Source organism: Phyllopteryx taeniolatus, chromosome 4 (genome assembly GCF_024500385.1).
Source record: "Phyllopteryx taeniolatus isolate TA_2022b chromosome 4, UOR_Ptae_1.2, whole genome shotgun sequence".
In the NCBI taxonomy this organism is placed as follows: Eukaryota; Metazoa; Chordata; class Actinopteri; order Syngnathiformes; family Syngnathidae; genus Phyllopteryx; species Phyllopteryx taeniolatus.
In genome coordinates, this window is record NC_084505.1 from 23,222,528 (window position 1) to 23,246,317 (window position 23,790).

At 40.1% G+C, this 23,790-nt stretch overlaps 3 protein-coding genes across 5 annotated transcripts in view; 2 read left to right on the forward strand and 1 right to left on the reverse strand.

Moving 5' to 3' along the window:
- On the forward strand, positions 1-13,310 carry baiap2l2b (BAR/IMD domain containing adaptor protein 2 like 2b). Of its 2 annotated transcripts, XM_061770726.1 has the most exons (16): positions 1-189; positions 265-324; positions 1,105-2,770; positions 2,867-2,942; positions 3,355-3,441; positions 6,444-6,505; positions 7,937-8,008; positions 8,087-8,176; positions 8,271-8,402; positions 8,615-8,719; positions 9,349-9,451; positions 10,576-10,783; positions 10,866-10,916; positions 11,008-11,296; positions 11,365-11,408; positions 11,764-13,310. In XM_061770726.1, the coding sequence occupies exons 3-16, from the start codon at positions 2,717-2,719 to the stop codon at positions 11,837-11,839; spliced, it is 1,449 nt and encodes a 482-aa protein (XP_061626710.1). In that variant the 5' UTR covers positions 1-189; positions 265-324; positions 1,105-2,716; the 3' UTR covers positions 11,840-13,310. The 2 variants fall into 2 exon arrangements, with proteins under 2 accessions (XP_061626710.1, XP_061626709.1); XM_061770725.1 differs by having other exon boundaries at positions 1,105-2,942.
- Positions 13,309-23,790, reverse strand: part of pvalb7 (parvalbumin 7) — a 22,316-nt gene continuing 11,834 nt past the window's right edge. Inside the window, exons 2-5 of the mRNA XM_061770730.1 lie at positions 16,993-17,061; positions 14,918-15,047; positions 14,734-14,843; positions 13,309-14,019 (exon numbers count right to left, since the gene is read on the reverse strand). Of these exons, the coding sequence (XP_061626714.1) occupies positions 13,994-14,019; positions 14,734-14,843; positions 14,918-15,047; positions 16,993-17,061 (335 nt within the window). The 3' untranslated portion in view covers positions 13,309-13,993. The remainder of the gene's footprint in view (positions 14,020-14,733; positions 14,844-14,917; positions 15,048-16,992; positions 17,062-23,790) is intronic.
- Positions 20,950-23,790, forward strand: part of ncf4 (neutrophil cytosolic factor 4) — a 26,929-nt gene continuing 24,088 nt past the window's right edge. For both annotated transcript variants that reach the window (XM_061770728.1, XM_061770729.1), the window contains exons 1-3: positions 20,950-21,207; positions 22,240-22,324; positions 22,416-22,575. In XM_061770728.1, the coding sequence (XP_061626712.1) occupies positions 21,176-21,207; positions 22,240-22,324; positions 22,416-22,575 (277 nt within the window). In that variant the 5' untranslated portion in view covers positions 20,950-21,175. The remainder of the gene's footprint in view (positions 21,208-22,239; positions 22,325-22,415; positions 22,576-23,790) is intronic.

Below are 23,790 nucleotides of genomic sequence, written 5' to 3' on the forward strand. Positions count from 1 at the left end.
AACCATAAATTTGTCTTTTCAAAAGTCTGCGGTTCGTTAGTCACGTGGCAGAATTATGATACATTGTTCAGTATGATGACTTCCTGCCCTTCTGACACATCCTCTAGGCAACATGGACAGACACCACTACGAAACGTTTGAGAAGTTCGGCAACAACACTTTCCTGCTGCACCTTGACAACGGCCGGGCGTGAGTACAGTATTTCAAACATGCCTGCACTGTTTGTCCAAGCGACTTCATGTTGTCGCTGTCCTGTCGATGCAGATTCGGGCGTCACTCCAAAGACGAGCCGTCCATCTTGGTGCCATTAGAGCAATGTTGCAGGTACAAATATGCAATTTATTATTTCTTTTGTGCTGTAATTGTCCCCTTTTACCTCTGCTTTGAAACAGACCTTTTTAAATTCCAATGGAATCCGTGAATGTTAATCATAATCCATTGAGGGGTGCTGGATAGACCTTCATTTGTTCAGATTTCCAAGTAATCTGTTCCAGGTGCAGCACAGATGATTTACAGTTAGCACTTCTGCCTCCCAGTTCTGAGGTTCTAGCTTCAAATCTTAGTTCAGGCCTTCCTGTGTGGAGTTTGCATGTTCTCCCTTGCATGCATGCTTGGTTTTCCGGAGTGCTCCGGCTTCCTCCCACATAACTTGCTTGTTAGGTTTATTGAAGTCTTTAACTCGTCCATGGGCGTAAATGTGATTGTCAATGGTTGTTTGATTGACTGCACAAGTCAACTTGGGTAGGTTCCAGCTCACCCATGACCCTCAAGGACAAGCGAAGGGATAGTCATTTTCATGTCTGCCTTAAAGTCAGATGATCTGGGTTTGAATCTCCATTGCTACATGCTTGCGTGCAGGTTTTGCGTGGGAAGAGAAGTTAATTCTTCTGCCTGTAAGTATACGATGCTGGCATAGATAGATGATTAAAGATATATTACTTGTAGTAAACAATTGATAGTTTTTGGTGAAAATTACAATTGAAAGATAATTTCCCGCAGTACACTTGATGATCTCTTGGGGTTGGGAATCAGTGCTTTAGAAGTTCCACAACAAAGTGTGACACCAGTTTCTGCTTTCCTCTCTTTCCCTTGCCCTTTTTCTAGAATCCGTCGTTCCACCTGGCTACGCCTGCGCCTGCTTTCCCTGCCTCAGTATCGCCTCAGCGACGTCATGCGGGCCTCGCTTTCCCATGACCCCCTACACGCCGTAGCCCCGCTGCTGACTGAGCCCCAACTTGCTGCCCTCGATCGGCGCCTGAAAACCGTGCTGAATGCCGTGAGTCGTTGCGTGGAGAAGCAGCGTGAGGGCGGCGGTGAAAAGGTCATATACGACGACATCGGCCAACAGAAGGACATGTAGACGTGTCGAGCCGTCCTGCCCCTGATGATCTGATACAGTGGTGTTCTGACTTACGAGTGACACAACTTTTTCACTTCACTGCTTTCTCTTCACAAGTTTTCTAGAAACGAAGCTGTTGCTCTGCCGATTTTTTTGCTTTGACTTGTGAGCAAACATTTTTGATATGGACATTAGATCGTGACAGCCAACTCAACTCATTTCACAACTTGAAGCAGTTTGGCAGAAAGTGAACAACTCTTTAAAAAAGAGATTTCAAGCTGTTTATTGACCCTCTCAGTTGAGGTTTACTGTCATACAGAACATAATACAAAGAAAATTATATATGTATTTACAACAACCATATCACTTAGCCCTAGGAACGTCACCAGCTTACTGCTAACACACAATGCAAAACACCATAGACGGGCTAACAAAACTAGCATTGATGTTATAATTCTGTAAGCAACAGATATTTGAACACAAATGGTGCAGCCACACATGTAGACAGATAATATAATGATACTCATTCTTTATCCTCTACACACACACACACAAAAAAAACCCAACTTAATATTACTGCAGCTTACTAAGCAGACTCTTTGTTAAAAGTCTGTATGGTTGTAGAATACCGCCACCTGGTAGCCAAGGTGCAGACACCAACATGAGCACAGTGTGGGGCTGGAATGGATTGCCTTTTCTATTCCTTTCAGTCTTGTAATATGTTTTGAGATATGAGTGTTTTCACTTATGATTGTGGTCATGGAACAAATTAAAATACAGCAAGCGTTTTCTGTGGTTAAGTATTTTACGTTCCTTTATAAAGGCTTAAAATGTGGTTTGAAAGCTACAAATTTGAAATAGTTGCTCTTTAAGCACTGTTACTGCGATTTGTATGTGTACAAGCGTATATTAAAGTCAGTACTTTTCATAACAATACTTAATGAGTCTGCGTTGCAGCTCGTTGGCCCGCTGGCTGTCCTCTGCCTCCTTTTCTTTCAGGAATACAAATCAATAATTCACCTGGCAGCTCATATCGATGGCACCTGCTCCCTCTTCTCTAGCCCTCGACTGCTTGCCCACTCTAATCCAAAGGCTTAGCTGAATTTTCATCGCAAGGGCAGAAAAATTCTTATTTTGTATTTATTTATTTATTTTTAAAGCTTGAGTGTATAAGACAGGTGTTCAGTCTTTGGACCATTCAGAAGCAAGTAGATTTGAGGTAAAGGTGACTTTTGGCGCTTGAGGACGCTGGCACCCCAGAGGAACTGCGCAAGTTTGAATGGGCATACAGACTCCTTATACTTGTTCTGTCCCCCGCTGTCCTCTCTTGCAGCTCTTACATATTTGACTTTCATATTTGCTCTCCCGTCGGGCACCATGTCAGGAACCAGCAGTGACCAGCTGCACAGATCCACCTTATCTGTCTATTCCGTGAGTACCAACCTTGGATTCTGTCTCTGTAACACATTTTGGCTTCGACTTGAGAGCAGAACTCGCATCTGTTCATGCTTGTGTGTGTTACTCCAGAACCTGATGGATCATTTCAACCCAGGCCTTCAGAAGCTTGTTGCTTTGGGTAACAGCTATGTCAAAGCTTTTCAAGGTAATTGTGTGCGAGTGTATGAATGAGTGCAACACAGAAGACATTTAAAAAAAATATTCTATTGAATACATATGTATTTAGGCCACAGTTTAAAACGGTTCCCAGGTGTCTGCTTAATGTGTATGATGCTGTGGTAGTGGTTAGCACATCTGCCTCACAATTCTGCAGCTCTGGCCTTCCTGTATGCAAGATGGTATTTTCTGGTGTTATCCGGATACAACAGCATCCTCCCACATTTCAAAAACATGCATGTTAGGTTCATTGAAATTGCTTACCCACGACCCTAATGAGGACAAGTGCTATAAAAAAGCAAATGAATACTATTTTATTCTTACTACTCAAGTTATAAGTTTGTAGTAATGTTCTGAGAGTTTACAACATGGAGTTATATTTGTTTTCTGTGTTTTTACAGCATTAGCTGTTTGTAGTGAGGCCTACTTCAGTGCTGTAGCCAAAATGGGAGACCAGGCGATTCACACACTATCTTCTCACTCTCTTGGTAAGTGATTAGGATAGTAGTTATCAACAAAAATTCATTGTCAGAATGGTAACAGTTTGTTTACCCACTTTATCCTGTCTGAACTATGCACTTTTTGAGTGGATGTGTGCCTACAGTATTTTCCACTAGTGTCACTTACATCATGACTGCTGGGACCTGTCGTTTTAGTCAGTCCCACGTCGTTGGTTTCGTTCATTAGAGCGCACGTGCTTGTGCTACTTTAGATAACTTGAGAAGGTCAGAGCACCGCAGCTTGACAAGCGGTCCTATGGGGTGACACATGCTAAATTATTGATGGGGGCAGCCTTATTTCAGACATGCTCACTCTGTCAGTTCCAGTCTACCCGTGTCCTCACCAGCAGCACATTGTTTTCGTTCATCTTACCATTTTGTTAGCAGGCATTTTTCTGATTGAATGAATTTTAAAATATTTTTTTTTTCTTTGCAAAGCATGTCATACTTCTTTCTCCAGGTTACTTGTTAACAGTTAAGGAAGAGTTTATTTATTTTATACTTGCGTTAAAATGAACGGTTGACCAGTGTTTAGCGTGTCTGCCTCACAGTTCTGAGGTTCAGGGTTCAATTCTTATCTTCAGCCTTCCTGAAGGCGTTGTGTGTGAGTTGCATGTTTCACCCTGTGCGTGTGTGGGTTTTAACTATCATTTAATTTTTATTTTTTTTTTTATTATTGTTACTACTGTATGAGAGTACCATAGTAATAGTTTTTCAGAATCAGAATCATCTTTATTTGCCAAGTATGTCCAAAACACACAAGGAATTTGTCTCCGGTAGTTGGAGCCGCTCTAGTACAACAGACAGTCAATTTACAGAACACTTTGAAGACATAAAGACATTGACAAAAAACAATTGTGCAAAAAGATGCAGAGTCCTCTAGCACTTAGAGCAGTTCGAATGACTAATATTGCAATAGACCGGTGCAATGACCATTGTGCAAGGGGCGCTGAGACTTCAAGGAGTGTATGCGGTTTAAAGTGACGAGTAGTGCGATAATCTGGGACAATGTTGGTTGTGCAAATGTTACAGATACTCCTCAAACAGTGTGCAATGGAGCAGATGCTACTCTGGCATGAGTGGCCAGTATATGCAAATAGTGCAGCATGGCGAGACAACTACAGTGAGTGCACGAGTAATACATAATTGGCCCCACAGAAATGTGACAACGAACTCAAGTCAAAAAAATTGCCAGCTTGTTGTAATGGAATTATAGGTTAGCTGTTTAAGAAGTTGATCGCAAGAGGGAAGAAGCTGTTGGAATGTCTACTAGTTCTAGTTTGCATTGATCGGTAGCGCCTACCTGAGGGAAGGAGCTGGAAGAGCTGGTGACCGGGGTGCGGAGGGTCCGAGTGGATTTTGCACGCCCTTGTCTTAGTTCTGGCAGCGTGGAAGTCCTCAAGGGTGGGTAGGGGGGTACCGACAATCCTTTCAGCAGTTATGATTGTCCGTTGCAGTCGGAGTTTGTCCTTTTTTGTAGCAGCACCAAACCAGACTGTGATGGAAGAACATAGGACTGATTCGACTACCGCTGTGTAGAAGTGTCTCAGCAGCTCCGGTGGCAGGCCGTGCTTTCTCAGAAGCCGCAGGAAGTACATCCTCTGCTGGGCTTTTTTGAGGACGGAGTTGATGTTAGTCGCCCACTTCAGGTCCTGAGAGATTGTAATTCCCAGGAACTTGAAGGTCTCGACGGTTTACACAAGGCGGCTGGACAACGTGAGGGGCAGCTGTGGCGAAGGATGCCTCCTGAAGTCCACGATCATCTCTACAGTCTTGAGCGTGTTCAGCTCCAGGTTGTGTCGGCCGCATCACAGCTGCAGCCGCTCCGCTTCCTGTCGATATGCAGACTCGTCACCGTCCTTGATGAGGCCGATGACAGTGGTGTCATCTGCAAACTTCAGGAGTTTGACATTCGGGTTCGCTGAGGTGCAGTCATTCGTGTAGAGAGAGAAGAGCAGCGGAGAGAGTCCCATGTTGACTGCATCATCCGCAGACCTGTTCGCTTGGTAGGCAAACTGCAGGGGGTCCAGCAGGGGACCTGTGATACTCTTGAGGTGGTCCAGCACGAGACGTTCAAAGGACTTCATGACCACAACGTTCAAAGGACTTCATGACCACAGATGTCAAAGCGACAGGCCTGTAGTCATTCAGACCCGAGATTGCAGGTTTCTTGGGGACTGGAATGATGGTGGAGCGTTTGAAACAGGATGGAACTTCGCACAGTTCCAGAGATCTATTGAAGATCTGAGTGAAGATTGGAGCGAGCTGGTCCGCGCAGACTTTGAGGCAGGATGGGGACACACGGTCCGGGCCTGCCGCTTTGTTAATCTTTTGTTGTTTGAAGATGCGTCTCACATCCTGTTCATGAATGGTTAACGCAGAAGTCAGAGGTGTGATTGTGGTCGCGGGTGCGGCCGGGTGGGTGTGTGGTGTGAAAGTGTCCTTTTCAAATCTGCAGTAGAAGGTATTCAAGTCGTTGGCTAGTGTGCTATTGTTCTCAGCTTGGGGGGATCGCCGCTTGTAATTAGTCAGCGATTGGAATGCATGCCAGACTGATTTAGAGTCGTTTGCGCTAAACTGTTTTTCCAACTTTGCTGCATAGTTTCTTTTTGCAATGTTAATTTCTTTAGTCAGCTGGTTTCTAGCTCGATTATACAGGGCCCTGTCCCCGCTCTGATATGCGTCCTCCTTAGCTTGGCGAAGCTGCTTAAGTTTAGCAGTGAACCACGGCTTGTTGTTGTTCAGTGTTCTCTCCATATGTTAGTTAGGTTCATTGAAGAGACTTGTCCGTAGATGTGAACGTGAGGGTGGAAGGTTGTTTGTCTAGTCATGTCCTGCGATGGGCTGGCGAGCAGTCCAGACTGTACCCCACCTCTCGCCCCAAGTTAGCTGGGATAGACTCCAGCTCACCTGTGACTATAATGAGGGCAAGCGCGACAGAAAATTTGATGTCTTAATAGTAACTGCAATTAACAGTGGTCCTGTTTCAGGTGATGTCCTGATCCAGATATCTGAGACACAACGGAGACTCACTGCTGAGATGGAGGGAGTGGTTAGTTAAAGATTATACATGTTCACATTCTTAAATCTACACTTTGGTCATAAAGACGTGAGTACAGTGCCGTGAAATAGATTCCCTGCCCCCTTCTCAAATTCATATTTTTTTGCATAGTTCAATTTTTAAGAACATCAAATAAATGTAAATATCAGACAAAGCTAACCCAAGTTAACATAAAGTGCAGCTTTTAAATGCTGATTTTATTGAATAAGTTTAAAAAATAAAAATATTAACTATTCAAACATACCTCGCCCTGGATAAAAAAGTAACTGCCCCTTATTAAATCATCAATTATCTGTGGCTAGTCACATTTTTGGAAAGCTGAGTTTCTTTTCACTGTCCACACCCAAAGCCATTTCTAAAGTTTAGGACTCCAGCGAACCAGGGTGAGAGCCACTATCCACAAATGGAAGAAACATGGAACAGTGGTGAACCTTCCTAGGAGTGTCCAGCCTACAATTTTTTTTCCAAGAGCACAGCAATTACTCATCCAGGAGATCACAAAGGAACCCAGGACAACATCTGAATAACTGTAGGCTCTCCCTTGCCTCAGTTAAGGTCAGTGTCCACGACTCAACAATAAGGAAGACACTGGGCATCCATGGCAGAGTTCCAAGGGGGAAAAAAAGCATCTGAAACATTCACAAGACTTTTGGGAAAATATTCTATGAACTTAGGAAACTTTTTGCAAGTTGTGTAACTACATCTGGCGTAAATGTGACTTTTCAGAAAAAGAAAATCATACCAACAGTCAAAACATCTAGGTGGTAGGGTGATGGTCTAGAGCTGCTTGCTACTTGAGAACCTGAACGACTTTCTGTGATTGATGAAATCATGAATTATGCTCTTTACTCGAAAATCCTAAAGGAGAATGTTTGGCCATCAGTTCGTGACCTCAAGCTGAAGCGCACTTAGGTTCTGCAGCAGATCGAAAACACAACAGCTAGTCAACTTTTGAATGGCTTGAAAAAATGTTTTTGAGTGGCCTAGTCAAAGTTCGGAATTGAATCGGATTTAAATGCTGTGGCATGACCTTAAAAATGCCGTTCATGCTCAAAAACCCTCCCGTGTTGCTGAATTAAGACAATTCTGCAAAGAAGAGTGCGCCAAAATATCTCCAGAGAGATGTGAACAATTCATTACTTTTTCACACTGGGGCAGGCATCTTTGAATAGATTTTTTCCCCCCCCTTAATTAATAAAGTCACCATTTAAAAACTGCATTTTAGGTTTACTTGGCTTATCTTAGTATGCTATTTGCTTTCATTTGATGATCTCATACATTCAAGAGGCGAAACTAATCCAAAAAAATAAGAATATGAGAAGTAGGCAAATACTTTTTCACGGCACTACATTGATGTATTCCCATTAAACCTGATGATGGAAAAAATGGGCTACACTGACGGAATCATTCTCCCTGCTGTAGTTTCGATGGTTCCAGGTGGAGGTATTGCAAACTATGGAGAAGAATGTCAAGTTGGATGAAGAGTACATTGACGTGAGGCTTGAAAATAGCTTTGTGTAAAATTGAAAATGCGTTTCACTGAGGGCCACATGGTATTTTGTGTTGCTGCAGGGTAGCCGGCGAGTGTATGAACTGGAGGTGAGGAACCAGGCGGAGGCTTTGGAGAAACAGCTAAGACGGGGAGCCTTCAGGGATTCTCTGGTAACATCTATGCACATATTTTTGGGCCAGTTTGTGTACGAGGTGAAATCCATATTCATGAGCCGAAACACGAGTTGTGTGTATGTGTAACTAGGAGAGCACCGACTACATGCAGTACTTGAAGCAGAGCCAACAGGAGATCCTGAAGGAGGAGGAGAGGAGATATCGTTTCTTGGCAGAGAAACACTGCAGTCTGACCCAGTCCCTTCTCTTCCTGGTTAACAAGGTATCACACATACACACACAAGCTGCAAGTTGGAATGTTCTTGGAACCGATGCAAAGCTAATCTAATGCATCTCAAGGAACTATTTGTCAAAGTCACAAACAAGCAAGGTCATGGCATAAATAAGCAAACTGCTTCAGGCCTTTCTTCTGCTTATTGCTGTTTGATCAGACCAGGATTTAATGAGGTGATCACCTTTCTCATCTGTATTCAGACAGGCATGTCTCTCCAGCATAAAGCAGAGGGATGGAAGGAGAAAGTCAATGAGACCAGAGGTTCTCGATCTCGAACTCCCACTAATTTGGACCAAGAAGCACAGGTACTAGTTATTCTCATTCCAGTCAAGTGACAATTGTAGATGCCTGTTTTAGTTGATTATTGAGCTAACGGTCTTGTTGGACATACTGTTCTGTAAATTAGCAACTAGGGAAGAACTGCATGTAAGAAAAACTGAGCTACAAACCTTACTCTTACTTATTCCCTTAGACCAGTGTTTCCAAACCTATTATTAGACAAACTACACAGCACACCCAAACAGCGATATATATATAAATATATATGAAAACAGAAATAAGGATAATCTTATTGCAATTTATTCACAAATTTACTGACTCGACATGAAATCTGGGTCTGCTTAGTTGAACCCAAAGCTATTATTCTGTGTTATGAATGGTAATAGCTGGATGTACAGGCTAATTGTATATTTTGCCTTCTATGGGAAGAGCATTTAATTGTTCTGATAATGTTGCTGGCATAGATGAACATTAGTAAATATATTATTTTCAGGCTTTAAGTGAAGTTGGATAATTTCCCAATGTAGTCCTCAATTGTTCTCTAAAGGGTGCACTACCTGATCATAAAAACACACACAAGGTGGCCGATATAGGTCATGTTGAAGGTAAAATCATTACTTAACTATTGAGCTGTGAACTTGTCACGTTTCTGCAGTTGCGAGGCTCTGTGAGCTCCCTGCTGCAAACGGTAGCTAGAGATGATGACATGTCCTGGGCCAGGCGAGAGCAACAGGCGCTGGGCAAGGTGCCGTCACGAGGTGGGCGTCCAGCTCTTATTGTAGCCAATGACACACACTGGGATTGTGTTCAATATTGTCATATTGTAATATATTAATAATGTGGGTTACTAGTGCCCCAAGTATTTGGATTCCCTAGTCTGTGAAATTGTAGCTTCCTGGGGCAACCATTCTATTATTTTTGGCTTTGCAATAGACATTTCCTTGATTGACTATGGTGAAAAGTAACAACCATCAATCAATTAATTATTGTTTTACAGTGCATAGAGAGTACACCACAGAATACATAAAAGATTGGTTCAAAAACCTTGAATTTCATTTTAATTACTTCTGCTATATTACAGTATAGCCAAGCCTCCTAACCCTCAGCCCCACCACCCTGGCATTGAACCATTTTCAGCAGTATTGGTTTCCTGGTATTATTCTCAAAGTTATTCTCAAAAGTGTGGTAAACTGGCTCCCTCTATTGGCATGCAAAAGAATGACTGAATTAAACATTCAAACATTCACTGCCATTGACGGCTTTAAAAGTAAAATATCCATGTTAACTGGGAAGGCTGGCAGTGAATGTCACAGTGGCTTAAACTTTTTTTTTTTTTTTTTTTAATCTAAAACAGTGCATTTCTTAGAGTAGAGTTCAGTTCCCTTTACCTTTTAAGTACAATAAATTTGCATTTTAATCTTTTAGAACTGTTCTCAAACATTTATTTAGGTATAATTTTCATTCAACATGTGCAATACATTTTAATTGAATCATTATTCAAGTACATTCTTTTATTTTCCTATATCTAAGCACACCATTTGTCCAAACTGCATAATGTTACAGTGGCTTAGAATAACATTAGATGTACATTTTAGGAATAAAACCTCTGCTTTGTTTTTGATGAACACTACTTACTACGGGCCTACTACGCTAATGTGTTTTAGATTTTTGTCTTTATGGTAGTACTTGGAAAGCAAAGTATTTGTTGAGGTGGTATTTGGTGTACAAAGTTTGAGAGCCACTGAACTTGACTATTTGGCATAGAGACACAGCAAGTGTGTTGCTTTCTCCTGCTGGTTGCAAACGTTGGAACTGCCATGGGAAAATGTTACTGGTCCTGTGTAATAATAATTAACCTCTCTGTCCTCTCCCTAAAACTCAGCCCCATCACCCATCCCCAGCCGCTCTCGTTCCAGCTCGGTGGGAGAATCTCTGGGTCTGGGTGGAGAGCGTCCCATGAAGGCCCTGGTGTCTCATCCCGCCTCATCCAACCCCAAGCTGCTGCCTTTCAACAGAGGGGAGATGGTCACCGTACTGGTCCTGGAACCGCGCAACGGCTGGTTGTACGGTCGCACCGACAGCAGTTTGAGGTACGTTCCCTGGCTGGAATGTAACAGTTTTGAAACAATTGTCATGGTTTGTCTGATGTTTCATTTGTTTTACCCTTTCCAGGCAGGGTTGGTTCCCTGCTGCTTATGTGGGCCCCATTGATGATTTCGACAGGTGACATCATTTGTGCACCTTTCGTTCAATTTCTACAGTCCACACATCTGATATTTTTATAACTTCTCCATGGCCATTCTCTCCAACGTAGCAATATGAACAACCTGCTAGACCCCGGTGAGACCCAAAACGACCAATCAGAGAGCAGGAGCTGCGGCGATGTCCCTCCGCCAGCCACACCTAACCGCAGATCGTCAGTAGACCTCCGGCCCATCTCTCCGCTCCCTGAGAAGACGGTGGACCAGGTGATGGAGACGAAACCCATTCAAACAAAGACCCTGTCTGAAGTACCTCCTCCTCCGCCCCCTCCCCCAAAGAGCCTGAATCTTCAGCAGGGCTCTGTGGATCTGAGACCAGTTTCTCCCGCCCCTGACGCACAGGTACTAGAGGACAGTAAAATCATCATTGCTGAATATCATCTTCCAATAAAAATACATTATTTTTCTAGGCTTTATCACCCAACGGCCCACCTGAGAACCCTCTTTTTCCAAGGTATTCCCTGACAATGGATTGCTTCATTTGACTCCTACGAGGTTTCTATCATTTTAAGCGGGACACACAACGATTTTGAATATCTCAACTGAAAATGTGGCAGATGCCGAGGTGGGAGAAAGTCACATAGAATATTAATCTTCAAGTTTTAAGCAAGTTCCAAGTTACTGTGACAAAAATCAAGCAAGTCAAGTCCTCGCTAGATTTCAAGCAACCCAACTCAATACATATAATCTTGCTCAGTTACACCATATATTCGCATATTATAGCCAGGTGTTAGTGTATGTATGTATGTACATAGACAACGCCAAATGCTGCAAGGGATTGTGTGACATTTTCCATCCTCTCATTTCAGAGGCACAAACCCATTCGCAACCGTGAAGCTTCGCCCCACCAAGACCGATGACCGATCCGCCCCTCACATCCATTGATTGCACTAGGACAGGCTCGGGGTTTGTACGTGAGGTGGCAGTGATGAGACAAGACTATGGCACATTTAGTTGAATATTTACAGATCTCACCAACATAATTGAATTTCTAACAACCTTAGGGTACTTTCACAATGAACCCCTCGCTATTCTCAGGTGTTAGACCCTGACGCGAATAGCACATTTTGATCAATTATGGCAAAGGTTTTTATGATTGCCTATAGATAGTTTTCCTGTGACATCACGCACCTCTGGACATGCCCGCGGCCACCATGTTGGCAGTCGATGTTTTGTTTCAGTGCTCAGTGAGTGTTTGAATAGATAAATTTGATAGTCAATGTCAAAAAATTGTGAATTACTGTGCGATGTTTGGCTGCAACAATACATATGGGAGGGGAAAAGATGGAGATGGTGGCATTCCGGCCAGATACTGACTCCATATATCCTTGTTTGTTCGGAACACTTCCTAAAAGGTAAGCTGTAATGCTTACCACTGTTAGAAAATGCAAGTTACTTACTTTACGTACCGATCTCCATTTTCAGTTTACATTTTAGTTCAGTGCGCTTAAATAACACAGATTTATACAATATATATCTTACATTGAATATTAGTCGATTGTTGCCGTGGTATTATATTAAACATACATACACGTCAGAAATGTAGGAGTCATTGATGACCGGCAGCTGACTCCCACATTGCTAACCGCTAGCTAGCCCTGATGCTAATGTTAGGCAAAGTCAAAGCTGTTTGAGCTAAAGTAAGCCAAGCTCTCAACTGTTCCGAGTCATTAAGTGAAAAAGTCTTGGTTTTATTTCCGGTTATCTGCGCACACAGTTTGGCGGTGAGAGATGTTTATGACGGCCACTTTGTCAACCTTTTGTGTCTTGCCACTGCGTTGAAAGTTTCCCTATAGCTTACTCTGGTCTTCTAGTCTTTCCTTGTGAAGCCTAGCTTATCCTCCCGATCTCAACCTACAATATGGCCGACAAACAAATACCTATAACGTGATTGAAAGCTATCTATATTTAACCCTAAATATATTTCAAACTATATTCCCAAAACACATATATAATTTCAAATGCATCTTACAATACCTTTCCTGGAAAAGCGTTTTGCAACCCATAAAAGTACCAATTACTACTTTACTATTAGTCATTTTATGAAGTTTTTTTCTCAGTGATACATAGATGCTCTTATTTAAAAAAATATATAATATCTCGCAAAGGACTCTTTATCTTTAGTTGAGCACTTTCTGTACCTTAAGCTGAACAGCTAGCCATTACCAACTGATCAGCTGTTAACTTCTACCCACTGCCAGTAGTGGTCTTGACCTTTCTCTGCATTATCTTGAAGTTTACCACCCTGCTTTCTCCACCATCAAACCCACATGTAGCCTTGTTTGCTTTTCTGACCTTTACTGGAATTTAGAGCATTCCAGAAGAGTATAAAAACACATGCATAGGCGCAAAAATGCATTTTTGATGTCATGTTTTATTATTAAGACTCCAATTGTCTTAAATACTTTCTCACTGTATTTCTATTTTGTAAACATGTTGTCTACATTTATTTTCTATTCTGTAGGACATGAAATCTGATTCATTCAATGCTGATTTGGAGTCTTTACACCTTGGGTAGTGTTTATACTTCTTACTTATTTCAATGTTGATCATGTGTTTTAATATTCAACAGGTTTGTTTTGAGTGTAACAACAAGTAAAAGAAATATCCATTACTCAATACTCTTTTATTATCATTTCTTACTGTCTTCTCTCTTCTTTATTGTGTCATCTAGAGGTGGATGAGAGGGGGTGCGTGGTGAAGAGGAGGATGGAGGTGCACTGGCATGTGAACAAACCAAAAAATTAACAGACATGAAAAATAATAATTTGGAATACAACAGCACTAGCACCAAGCTATCTTTATGAGCTCATCAAGAATGATTGTGACCTGATACAGAAGTAAATTTGATACCGAACAAGAACATTAAACCCAAATCTGGTAACACCTCCCGTAGGATGCTGCCTGTTGTCGTGGGTGAGCGGTCAGGCTGGTCTGACTCCATGCGTGGGTTTCCCCAGGGAGGTGAGAGGAGTTTGATGGTGGCAAGTTTAAACTATGAATGCAGGGAGGAGGAGGAGGAGGACATCCCGCTGTCTCCTACTCATGCACCATCGCTTCGAACTCTGGTGAGGAAGAAAATGAATGACGCAAAATCATGATCATGTAAAGTGAATCCATTCAAACGGTCACCTTTACCAGCTGTACAAGCTATGTTTTCAAGCATCCATCCATCCATTTTCTGAGCCGCATCTCCTCACCTAGGGTCGTGCTGGAGCCTATCCCAGCTATCATCGGGCAGGAGGTGGGGTACACCCTGAACTGGTTGTTGTTTTCTTTAAAATTGCTTAATTAAAATTTCTTTTTTCATTTGTCTCATTCAACAATTGGTTAATTGGTTTATTGTAATAAAAATAATCAACTAATTTTACATGTATTTTTATGTAAAATATTTATTTAATATATTATAAAATGGATACATTAAAATGAATTATTTTATCATTAAAATATTTTACATACAGTATATTAGATGTTAACCTGTCCAGTTGTTATTATTTTATTATTTATTATCATTCAGCAAACAACCTCTCCCATCTGTCTGTTTAAAAACAATCACAAAAGCTTGGTTAAGAGTCTTCAGTTAACCTAACATTGAGGAACGGCCAGATGTGCGCAATAGGTCGGCCTATGCACCTACACTTCTAACAGCTATCTTGAAAATAAACTGCGAACAATTAAAAAAGAAAAAAGCCTTTGCCAGTTAACTAGGATGCCTCTCCCTCTCTACATTCTCATTCTGACAGTATAAGTGTCAGAAAAAGCTTCTGCTCTTCTTTCACCGTCAATGCCGATCTTGCCGTCACCGTCTTTGTCCGCGGCTTTGAGGAAAACTCTTGTCTCATCATCTGTCAAGTCTCTGCCGTCCTTGGAAAAGCCCTTCAGTACAAACCTACGGAAGATTAAATGTTTTTTCTGCAGCTTATGTAAAAAGACTTGGCAGAAATGTTCTTGTTTTCGCCTCACTTTAGTTCATCTTCTTCTATGAAGCCGCTTCCGTCCACATCCAGAACCCGGAAGACCTGCTTGACACTCTCGGCCGACATGGCCGTCATTCCCACCAGGTCGAAGAACTTTTTAGGGTCGAACGTCTCTGCTACTCCACAAAACAAAGAAGTAGGCCAAAGAACCCAAGCCATCAATATTCATTCAGGGACCTTTCAGCATTAAGCGGGTTACACACATACTGATAATTGGCCCAGATTTTAACATTTTCCTCTCTTCTGATAAAAAAAACAGCAAAGGCCCAATTACTGGATGTCTCTAAAAGATTATCCTAGCTGATTTGTAAAACGGTCGGGCTAACAATCGTGAATGTTAAACCTGTTCAATATTTACGATCGCAAAGCCCTGTGTTTGGTCAACACGGAGTAGTTTCTTCTATTCTACTACAAAGTTCTTTTGCATATTCGCGATTCGTGACCTATTTTTCTTTGAACCTAGCCGTCATTATTTGCTGAAAAACTCAATTTATTTGCTTTATTAGGACAAAAGTAATGCTTTGTTGCCGTCTTGTGGGATCTTGGTGCCAAGAGACTATGTTGAAGTGAGTTGAGGAGCTTCATTTAGACAAAAGACGTGTAATAAACTGTTATAAAGCTATGGCGATGCATCATTTACTCTCAGATTGTTGCTATTCGCAGGGCTTGTTCCCCACTGTACCACTCTTTGTTCTTTGTATTTTTTTCCGGCAATCTGGATGCACTGTGGCACCATGCTGCCTCTCACAGGTTAATCTTAGTACTATGACACAAATCTGGTTTGGGGGAGGAGACTTGCAAATTCGTTATCAAGCGATCCACAACTATCTCGGTTACGCTATACATTACAAGAGCAGGAAGAATACACTTCATTCGTCATAAGTGGGGTCCTTAAAATTTTAATAATTCAAGATGTATAAAATCAGTATGTGTGTTACCCCGCTTTGATACCGGCTTTTCCCAAACACTTTCTGTAAGCTCCAGCCCAACAAACACCAATCAGGGCCGTAAAAAAGTATTTTCCCCCGTCTGAATTTCACTTTTTTTTTTTTTGCATATATATGACATTTGAATGTTTTAGATCAGTGGTTCTCAAAAGTTTTTACACCAAGTAGTACCGCCTAAAAAAAATATTTGCTTCTCGAAGTACCGCCATGATGACCAGTATTAAAATACAGTAGCTTTGTAGGCCATCAAAAATGAGACAGTTTTATTCCTAAACAGTGTATTTTATATTATTGCACAATTTGACCATTAACACTGTGGTTAAATATAGGACAATAAAAAAAACTGTACTTAAATAATGATTCAATTAAAATATATTGCACATTTAAGTTAAATATAAATTGTACCTAAAGAAATGTTTAAAATGTTCTTTAAAGTTAAATGCAAACGTATTGACTTGAATTGTTAAAACACAACAGAATTGTACATAGGAAGTGATTCTTTCATGTACCACTAGAGGGATCCTGAATACCACAAGTGGTGTATGTATCACACTTTTAGAATCACTGATTTATATCATCAAACCAATTTTAAATATTTCACCAAAACAACCCAAGTAAACACAAAATGCAGTTTCTAAATGATGATTTATCAGGTAGGGGGGAACAGTCCGGACTTAAATCTAATTAAGATGCTGTTGTATGAGTTAAATCTTGAAAACCCTCTAATATGACACCGTTAAAGCAAATTTGAAAAGAAGAATGGGACAAAATTCCTCCAAAGGGATGCAAAAAACTTGTGATCAATTATCACAAATGCTTGATATCAGTTATTGCTGCCAAGGGGGGAACAACCAGTTATTAGGTTAAGGGGCCAATTACTTTTTCACAGAGGGCCAGATTCCCCCACCTTAATAAATATCTCAATAAATCAATATAAATCCTCATTTACTTTGATTGTCTTTGGGAGACGTTGAAATTGGCTTCATGACCTGAAACATTAAGTGTGATGAATAAAACAAAATACAAATCTGAAATAAGGAAGAGGGCAAATACTTTTTGACAGCACTGTAGGTATCTTGCTACTGAGAAGTACAGTATTGTACACCAGTCCAACCTGCAAAGGCATCAAGAGCTTTCTTGATCTCCTCTGCTTTCAACAGGTCCGTCATCACCATCCTGTCAGCTGGAGGAATGGACACCCAGAGGAAAAACATAAGGTACAAGGTCAGTTGTGAGAACGGCACAGAATTCCATGGCAACAAATACAAGGTACAAGGTTAACTCCGTCTTATGTTTTGATCACCATTTGTTAGTTGCTTAGTGAATTAGTTTGTACCTAATAATTACAATTTTACAACTGTGCCATTCAATTTTCAAATCCAGATTAAGGTGCCATTGTAAACCTTGTTTTCACCATGTGGTCCGGTTCAGTTTGGTGCAGTATGAATTTGAATGTTTTGATTGTAAATAGTCCCAAAATGTCCGGTCCGAACTGTCCCACTTTTCCTTTATTGAGCGTGTCAAGCTGCCTGCGAAGGGTGGCGCTTGACACGCCGCTGTCCGTCGATCGGTTGGCAGCTTTAAACAGTTAAGCTATATATCTTTTCTGCATCTATGATAATAATACTAATGATACTACTACTTATAATAATAATGGACAGCGACATTATAATAATAAGAGACATATACCTGTACATCCTAATTATAAATTGGTGTAGACAAAAGAACCAAACAATACCAAAAACAAGCTAGGCAAACAAGTAACAAATGATAATAACATTAAAAAAAATAATAATAATAATGTAAAGTTTAATTAGGTAGATCCTGAAGGCAATCCTCTAGATTTATTTTAGAAATAACAAAGTCTTTAAATCAACATTTTATTCCTTAGCTGGACACATTAACAGCAATTTGGAATTATTGCATCAAGTTCACAACTCACATGAATCAAAGTGCGCCAAGATTTGCATCACAAATGTTGGAAATTATATTGATGTTATTTGTTAATTTTCCAGATAAATAAAATGTTTTTCAAAATGTCATTTCTTGATTTTTGCCAATGTTTCCAGACTTTATGGACACCCCGTATAATAGATTGTAGTATTTAAAAATGGAATTAAAAACAAGGAATTATTCAAATTAAATTTTATCTTATTTTTTTAAATAACACAACTATACCACAAAACCAATCCATCAGGCAAATCCATTTTCCATCGTTTTTTTATGTCAATGCTGTTATTGCAGCAGAAGCAAACAAACAAAAGCCTTTACTGTAATTGACTCATTAGCAGCTGACGCTAACTAAGCAGCTTGAGTGGGAGACGGAAGGCCCCCACTGTTTGCCAAATATGCACGAGCGCTAACGTCGGTATATTTAGCGTGCACGCTAAGGCTTTTGCATGTGAGGGCGGACGTGGGCGCGTGTTAAAAAGGAATCCACCAAGTTGTTCGCTGTTTGGCCTGTTACGCAGCCAGCCTTTTATTATGTAATGATACAGCAAATCGGACATACAAGTTTTATTCAATGATAAGTGACAAACTTCCAAATAATAACTAAAGATACACAATCCCCCTTCATCGCATTGGATAAATAAATTAAAATAAATAAATCTGTGATATTGAAAGACCATTTAAAAAAATAAATAAATAAATAACATTTAAGAAATAATTTTGCCCATCTGACACACTTTAAACACATTTAAACTTATTAAAATAAAAATTTTAAACACATAGTAAACAGTGACGGTCCTCGCTTGAATGGCACCCTGTGTGAAAACCCTCCTTTCGTGCCCCTATTGCATAATCTATTTCTGCTCCCTACCATGCAGTTCTTCTAAAAAAGTGGGGCTCCACAAGGGGGCGCAAATTCTCCAGCCATACGCCACATGATTAGTAGAAATCCAGTCACGTTTCTTTCATTGTGGAGCACGTTGCCGACCTGTGCGGAAGCACATAACGCACGTTCCAGAAACCACCTCTGATTATATACTTATTTGAAGACTCACAAAAAAAGCATCAGTATGTATTGTAGTGTCTACGTGTTAGATACATGCATGTAACTTTAAGAGGCGGGGCCTGGTGATGTGTGTGACGTCGTCAACAGCTCCCGCGTGAATGTGCTCATTGTGTTTCACTTATTTTTATTTCACTTGGACAAATAAGCTGCAGAGGCCCATCTGTCCTTGACAATGAATAGACTTGAAAACTCATTAGTTATCCACAGCTACCAGCGTCTGCCAGCCTTTAGAAAATGAATTTGTTGGACGTGTTCACTTCTCTTCTTCTGATTCAATGCCAAAAATGTGTTTGTAATTCACAACAACGTAGCATTTCTCTCACATTTTAAACGGGGTGCACACACACCGATATTCAGTTTTTCATAGCAGTTTGTGCTAGATGGTTATTTAGGCTAGTATTCTAGCTAATACCATTGATGAGCCTCATGCGAAGCTGGCTTGTTTGTTTTGAATTATTTACAGTACGTACTGAATACAGTTGTTAATGTAAAAGAAGTTCATGATCGTGTACATGCTACACGAATGGTGTTGATGCTTTATGATCCTCTCTGTTTTAAGTGCTTTGCTGCCATCTTGTATCACCTATACGCGATTACAAACCTTTAGCGGGTGCGTCAATTATTTGCAGGTTTTCACTACTCACAGCAGGGCTCCATCCCTATACTCAGAATAATATAAGAATAATAATATTAAGAAGAATAGCAGGGGTTAACTGTACGCTGCAAATTTATGAATAACTAGTTTTGAAATGAGGCATCAAGAAAAATAGTATGTTTAACTTTTAAACAATTTAGTAAAAGTGAAGAGAATTTGCAATTCGCATACAGATTTCTGAAAGAAACATGAAGTAGACACACATGATATGTTTTAGCAGGCCACATAAAATGATATTGTGTGCCGGATCTCGCCCTAGTGCCTTGACACCTGTGCTCCATTGGTGCGCAAAAATCTCTGAATTAAATGTTCAAACTGTGCATAGTGTTATTTGTTCTTTGGCTTACACTTTTTAATTTGATCCAGTACAGCAGAATCTTCAAGTACAGTTCAGTTGTTTTTAACTTTTAAGGACAATACATTTGCATTTAATCTTTTATAACTGTTTGTTTAAAAACATTAATTTAGGTAGGATTTTTATCTAACTTATGTGGTCTACATTTTCATTGAATTATTGAAAGCATTCGTTTTCAATTCAATGTGTTTTTGTGGAATAATCCTCTGCCTCGTTATGAACACTTGGGCTGACTACGCTGCTGCATTTTAATGTTTGTGATTGTGGTGGTACTTGGAGAATTAATTTTATTTTTTTTAAAGTGGTACATGAGTAAAAGGTTTGAGAACCACTGACTTAAGGTACTCTGTACATAAACTATTTTTATGAGCTTTTTGAGGATTGATTTGCTCACTTTTCCCTTTATAATAGTAAAAATTATAGTAAACATTAAATACAAAAACGATTGAATTTTGTTTGGATAATGATGTTACATATTACCACTCTACTTAAAATAGGCTACTTAAACTACATGTATGCACATCTCCATCAAATTATTGCAAATGTTTAGTGTGTATACAGGCCTAGTTTTTTTTCTTTCGACAGTATAAGCCTGATAAGCGTAGTTGAATTTAGTATGTTTCTAATCAGCGTATAAACATTTAACTCAAAGCACATTCATGTTTTATTAGTTGTCGTATTCCATCCATCCATCCATTTTCTAAGCCGGTTCTCCTCACTAGGGTCGCGGGGGTGCTGGAGCCTATCCCAGCTGTCATCGGGCAGGAGGCGGGGTACACCCTGAACTGGTTGCCAGCCAATCGCAGGGCACATAGGAACAAACAACCATTCGCACTCACAGTCATGCCTACGGGCAATTTAGAGTCTCCAATTCATGCATGTTTTTGGGATGTGGGAGGAAACCGGAGTGCCCGGAGAAAACCCACGCAGGCACGGGGAGAACATGCAAACTCCACACAGGCGGGGACGGGGATTGAACCCCGCACCTCAGAACTGTGAGGCTGACGCTCTAACCAGTCGGCCACCGTGCCGCCTAGTTGTCGTATTAGTTTACTAAAAGTTCCTTTTTTCCCTTCTTCTTTATATGGAAGGAGTAGTACCACCTAACACTTCCTGGTTGCCATCCTCTCTCTCTTCTGCCCCTAGTCATGCATGCGGAAGATCATTAGCGGGAACTCCTACTTCCTGATGGTTCTTTCCATTGCACAGTTATTCACACTATTTTTTGAAACTATTTTGTTTGCTTTCTACTCCGTCTGACGCCTTCGGCCATGGCGCTACCACAGCAGCTACGTTCGGAGAGGTGAGTGAGTTTACAAATGTGTTACTTTCACTGGTTGGGGTACAGGAGCACACTTGTGTTCTAGATTTTTTTGGGGTGTTTTTTTTTTTTTTACATAGAAAGGGGAAACCACACCTAATTAAAATATACATAATTATAACCAAATATTACTTCAAATAATGAAAGAACTGACTTTAATTTATATTAGAATAGGCAAACCGTAACTAACGATAGTTCTATGTAACGAAATAGAAGTTGGCAGTAAAATAGCTGAGTTACTAAAAACGCATAAACACACGTCATGTCTTTGGTAATTTATTTAAATATTAACAGTATTGATGTGTTTTTGTCTTTTGTATCCATTTTTAGTTTTTATTAGCTGTTATGGGTTTTGTTTTAGCTATAACGTCTCAAATAATTGTTAAATTGAATTTAAAGTTACGTTAAATTGTTGACATTTTTATTTTTTTCCTTAATAGAACATACAAAATACATATAAAACGCTTAAATGCATATGCATACATTGTAATTAATAATTTTATACAATTTTGATTATTTTATTGAATTCATATTAGAGTTATTGTGAGACAAAATCTTTGCATCTCCTCAACCGTTATTTAAAAAAGAAAAAGGCATGTTTTTTGAGTTATTAAACACTGAATCGTTAAAGAGACAAAGCTATTTGATCACTTAAGACTGATTAATAATTTATGACACCCACATTGGGAATGACTAATCGCATTGAATTGTGAAAAAATATTTCATTGACCAAATTTGGACATAGTAAGATGTTTCTGCCTGAGAGCGTTGTTATATTGTGCATTGGATGTCAATTTTTTTTTATTGAATTTTATTTCTTGTTACATTTCTATTTCATTTAATTGAATTTCCCCTAAAGTATACAAATTAGTACAATGATAAAATATAATAAATACAAAAAAGAAAAATATACTTTATGTGCATGTTATGCGTGTTTCATATTTTCATAGTGTTACATGGAATGGTATACTGTACTTTCATTGATTCTAACATGAAGTGTTTCCTGTTACCTAGTGACTTTGACCAGCTGCCTAATAATGTCCCCATCAGTGCCACCATTGCGGATATTGAGGAAAAGAAAGGCTTCATTGACTATTTTGTAAGTTTAAAAAAAAAAACACAATAATAAGCAGGTTGTGAACATTTCACTATGACCAAGACTTTTTTTTGGTTTCCACCCACTCTGGCAGAGATTTGTCATTGAGGTGAAAACCAAAGGATGGAGCAAGTATCTGATCTACAGGCGCTACCGTGAGTTTTTCAGCCTGCACCAGATCCTGGAGTCCAGATATTCTCCGGAGGACCCAGACAAACCTGGTCCCAACACCTGCAGGTTGCCCTCACTTCCAGGTACCTTTTGAGAGTCTCTCTCAGTCCCGGTTGTAGCTAGATCTAGCGCTAAATGACTTATTCATTCTAGGAGTTAGAAAGTTTTTTTTTGTTTTTGTGCCTGCTGTGTACACAAAGTAGCTTATGAAACAATTTGGCCTTTGATTGCGGGCTGCTGGAGATGGAGCTCACCTGCTTGCGAGTATCTATGTGGCGCTTGATTGCTCCACGGGATGCCGTTAAACGGTTCGCACCAAGAGTAGAACGACAGCAATAAACGCGCTTGGAATGGAGACAAACATGAGTGTTGGCGTTTCAGACATTTGTATTTCATCAGCAATTGTGGTTACTAAAGTAAATCACTGTTCTGCTTTTGCCATAACTGACTCGTTAGCTCATAACCTGACTGTGTTGTGAAGTCTTATTGTATAGTAGACACAGTCAGTGGTGGGAAGCAACGACAAGAACTACATGAGCTACTGTACTTAAGGAGATCTATCAATTGTCTCTACTTGATACATTATTTTTTTGATGACTTCTTACTTTTACTCCCTTCATTTGAAAACAGCCATCAGTACTTCCTACCTCTTACTTTGCTCGCTTCTAGCATTAAAAAATAAGTGTGGTGATTTTTTTTTTTTTTAATTATCAGCAAAACTATGGACACATGTTGTGATAGCATAAAAGTCAAGCCAATGCAAGCTTCCTGTCAAATATTTAATGTGTTTTCCTTCTCAGTAAGAGCACTATGTAAGTGAATAAAAGAGGGAAACTTTTTTGTGGGCAGAGAAGTTTTTTGTTGCTGTGCCAAGTTATCCAAGCTGGTGTTGTATAAATTTGACTGATTTTTACTTTTGCACTTAAGTACATTTCAGTCTGTACTTTTTTTAGTTTAGGTACAAGAGTTGAATCAGTACTTCTACTTTTACCAGTATCTGTACTTCTACATAAGTACAGCGTTTGAGTGGTTTTGCCACCTCTGGTTGCAGTCCAGAAGTGCAGTTTACTTATTTTATTCAGACATACATACGGCTTTCTGTCAGAAGGATTTTGCATAAATGTACAGTCAGGTCCATAAATATTGGGACGGTGACGCAATTCTCATCTTTTTGGCTCTGAACACGACCACAGTGGACTTGAAATGCAATGAACAGGATGTGCTCTAACTGCGGGCTTTAAGCTTTAATTTAAGGGTGTTTAGTGTACATCCAAATCAGGTGCATGGTGGAATTGCAA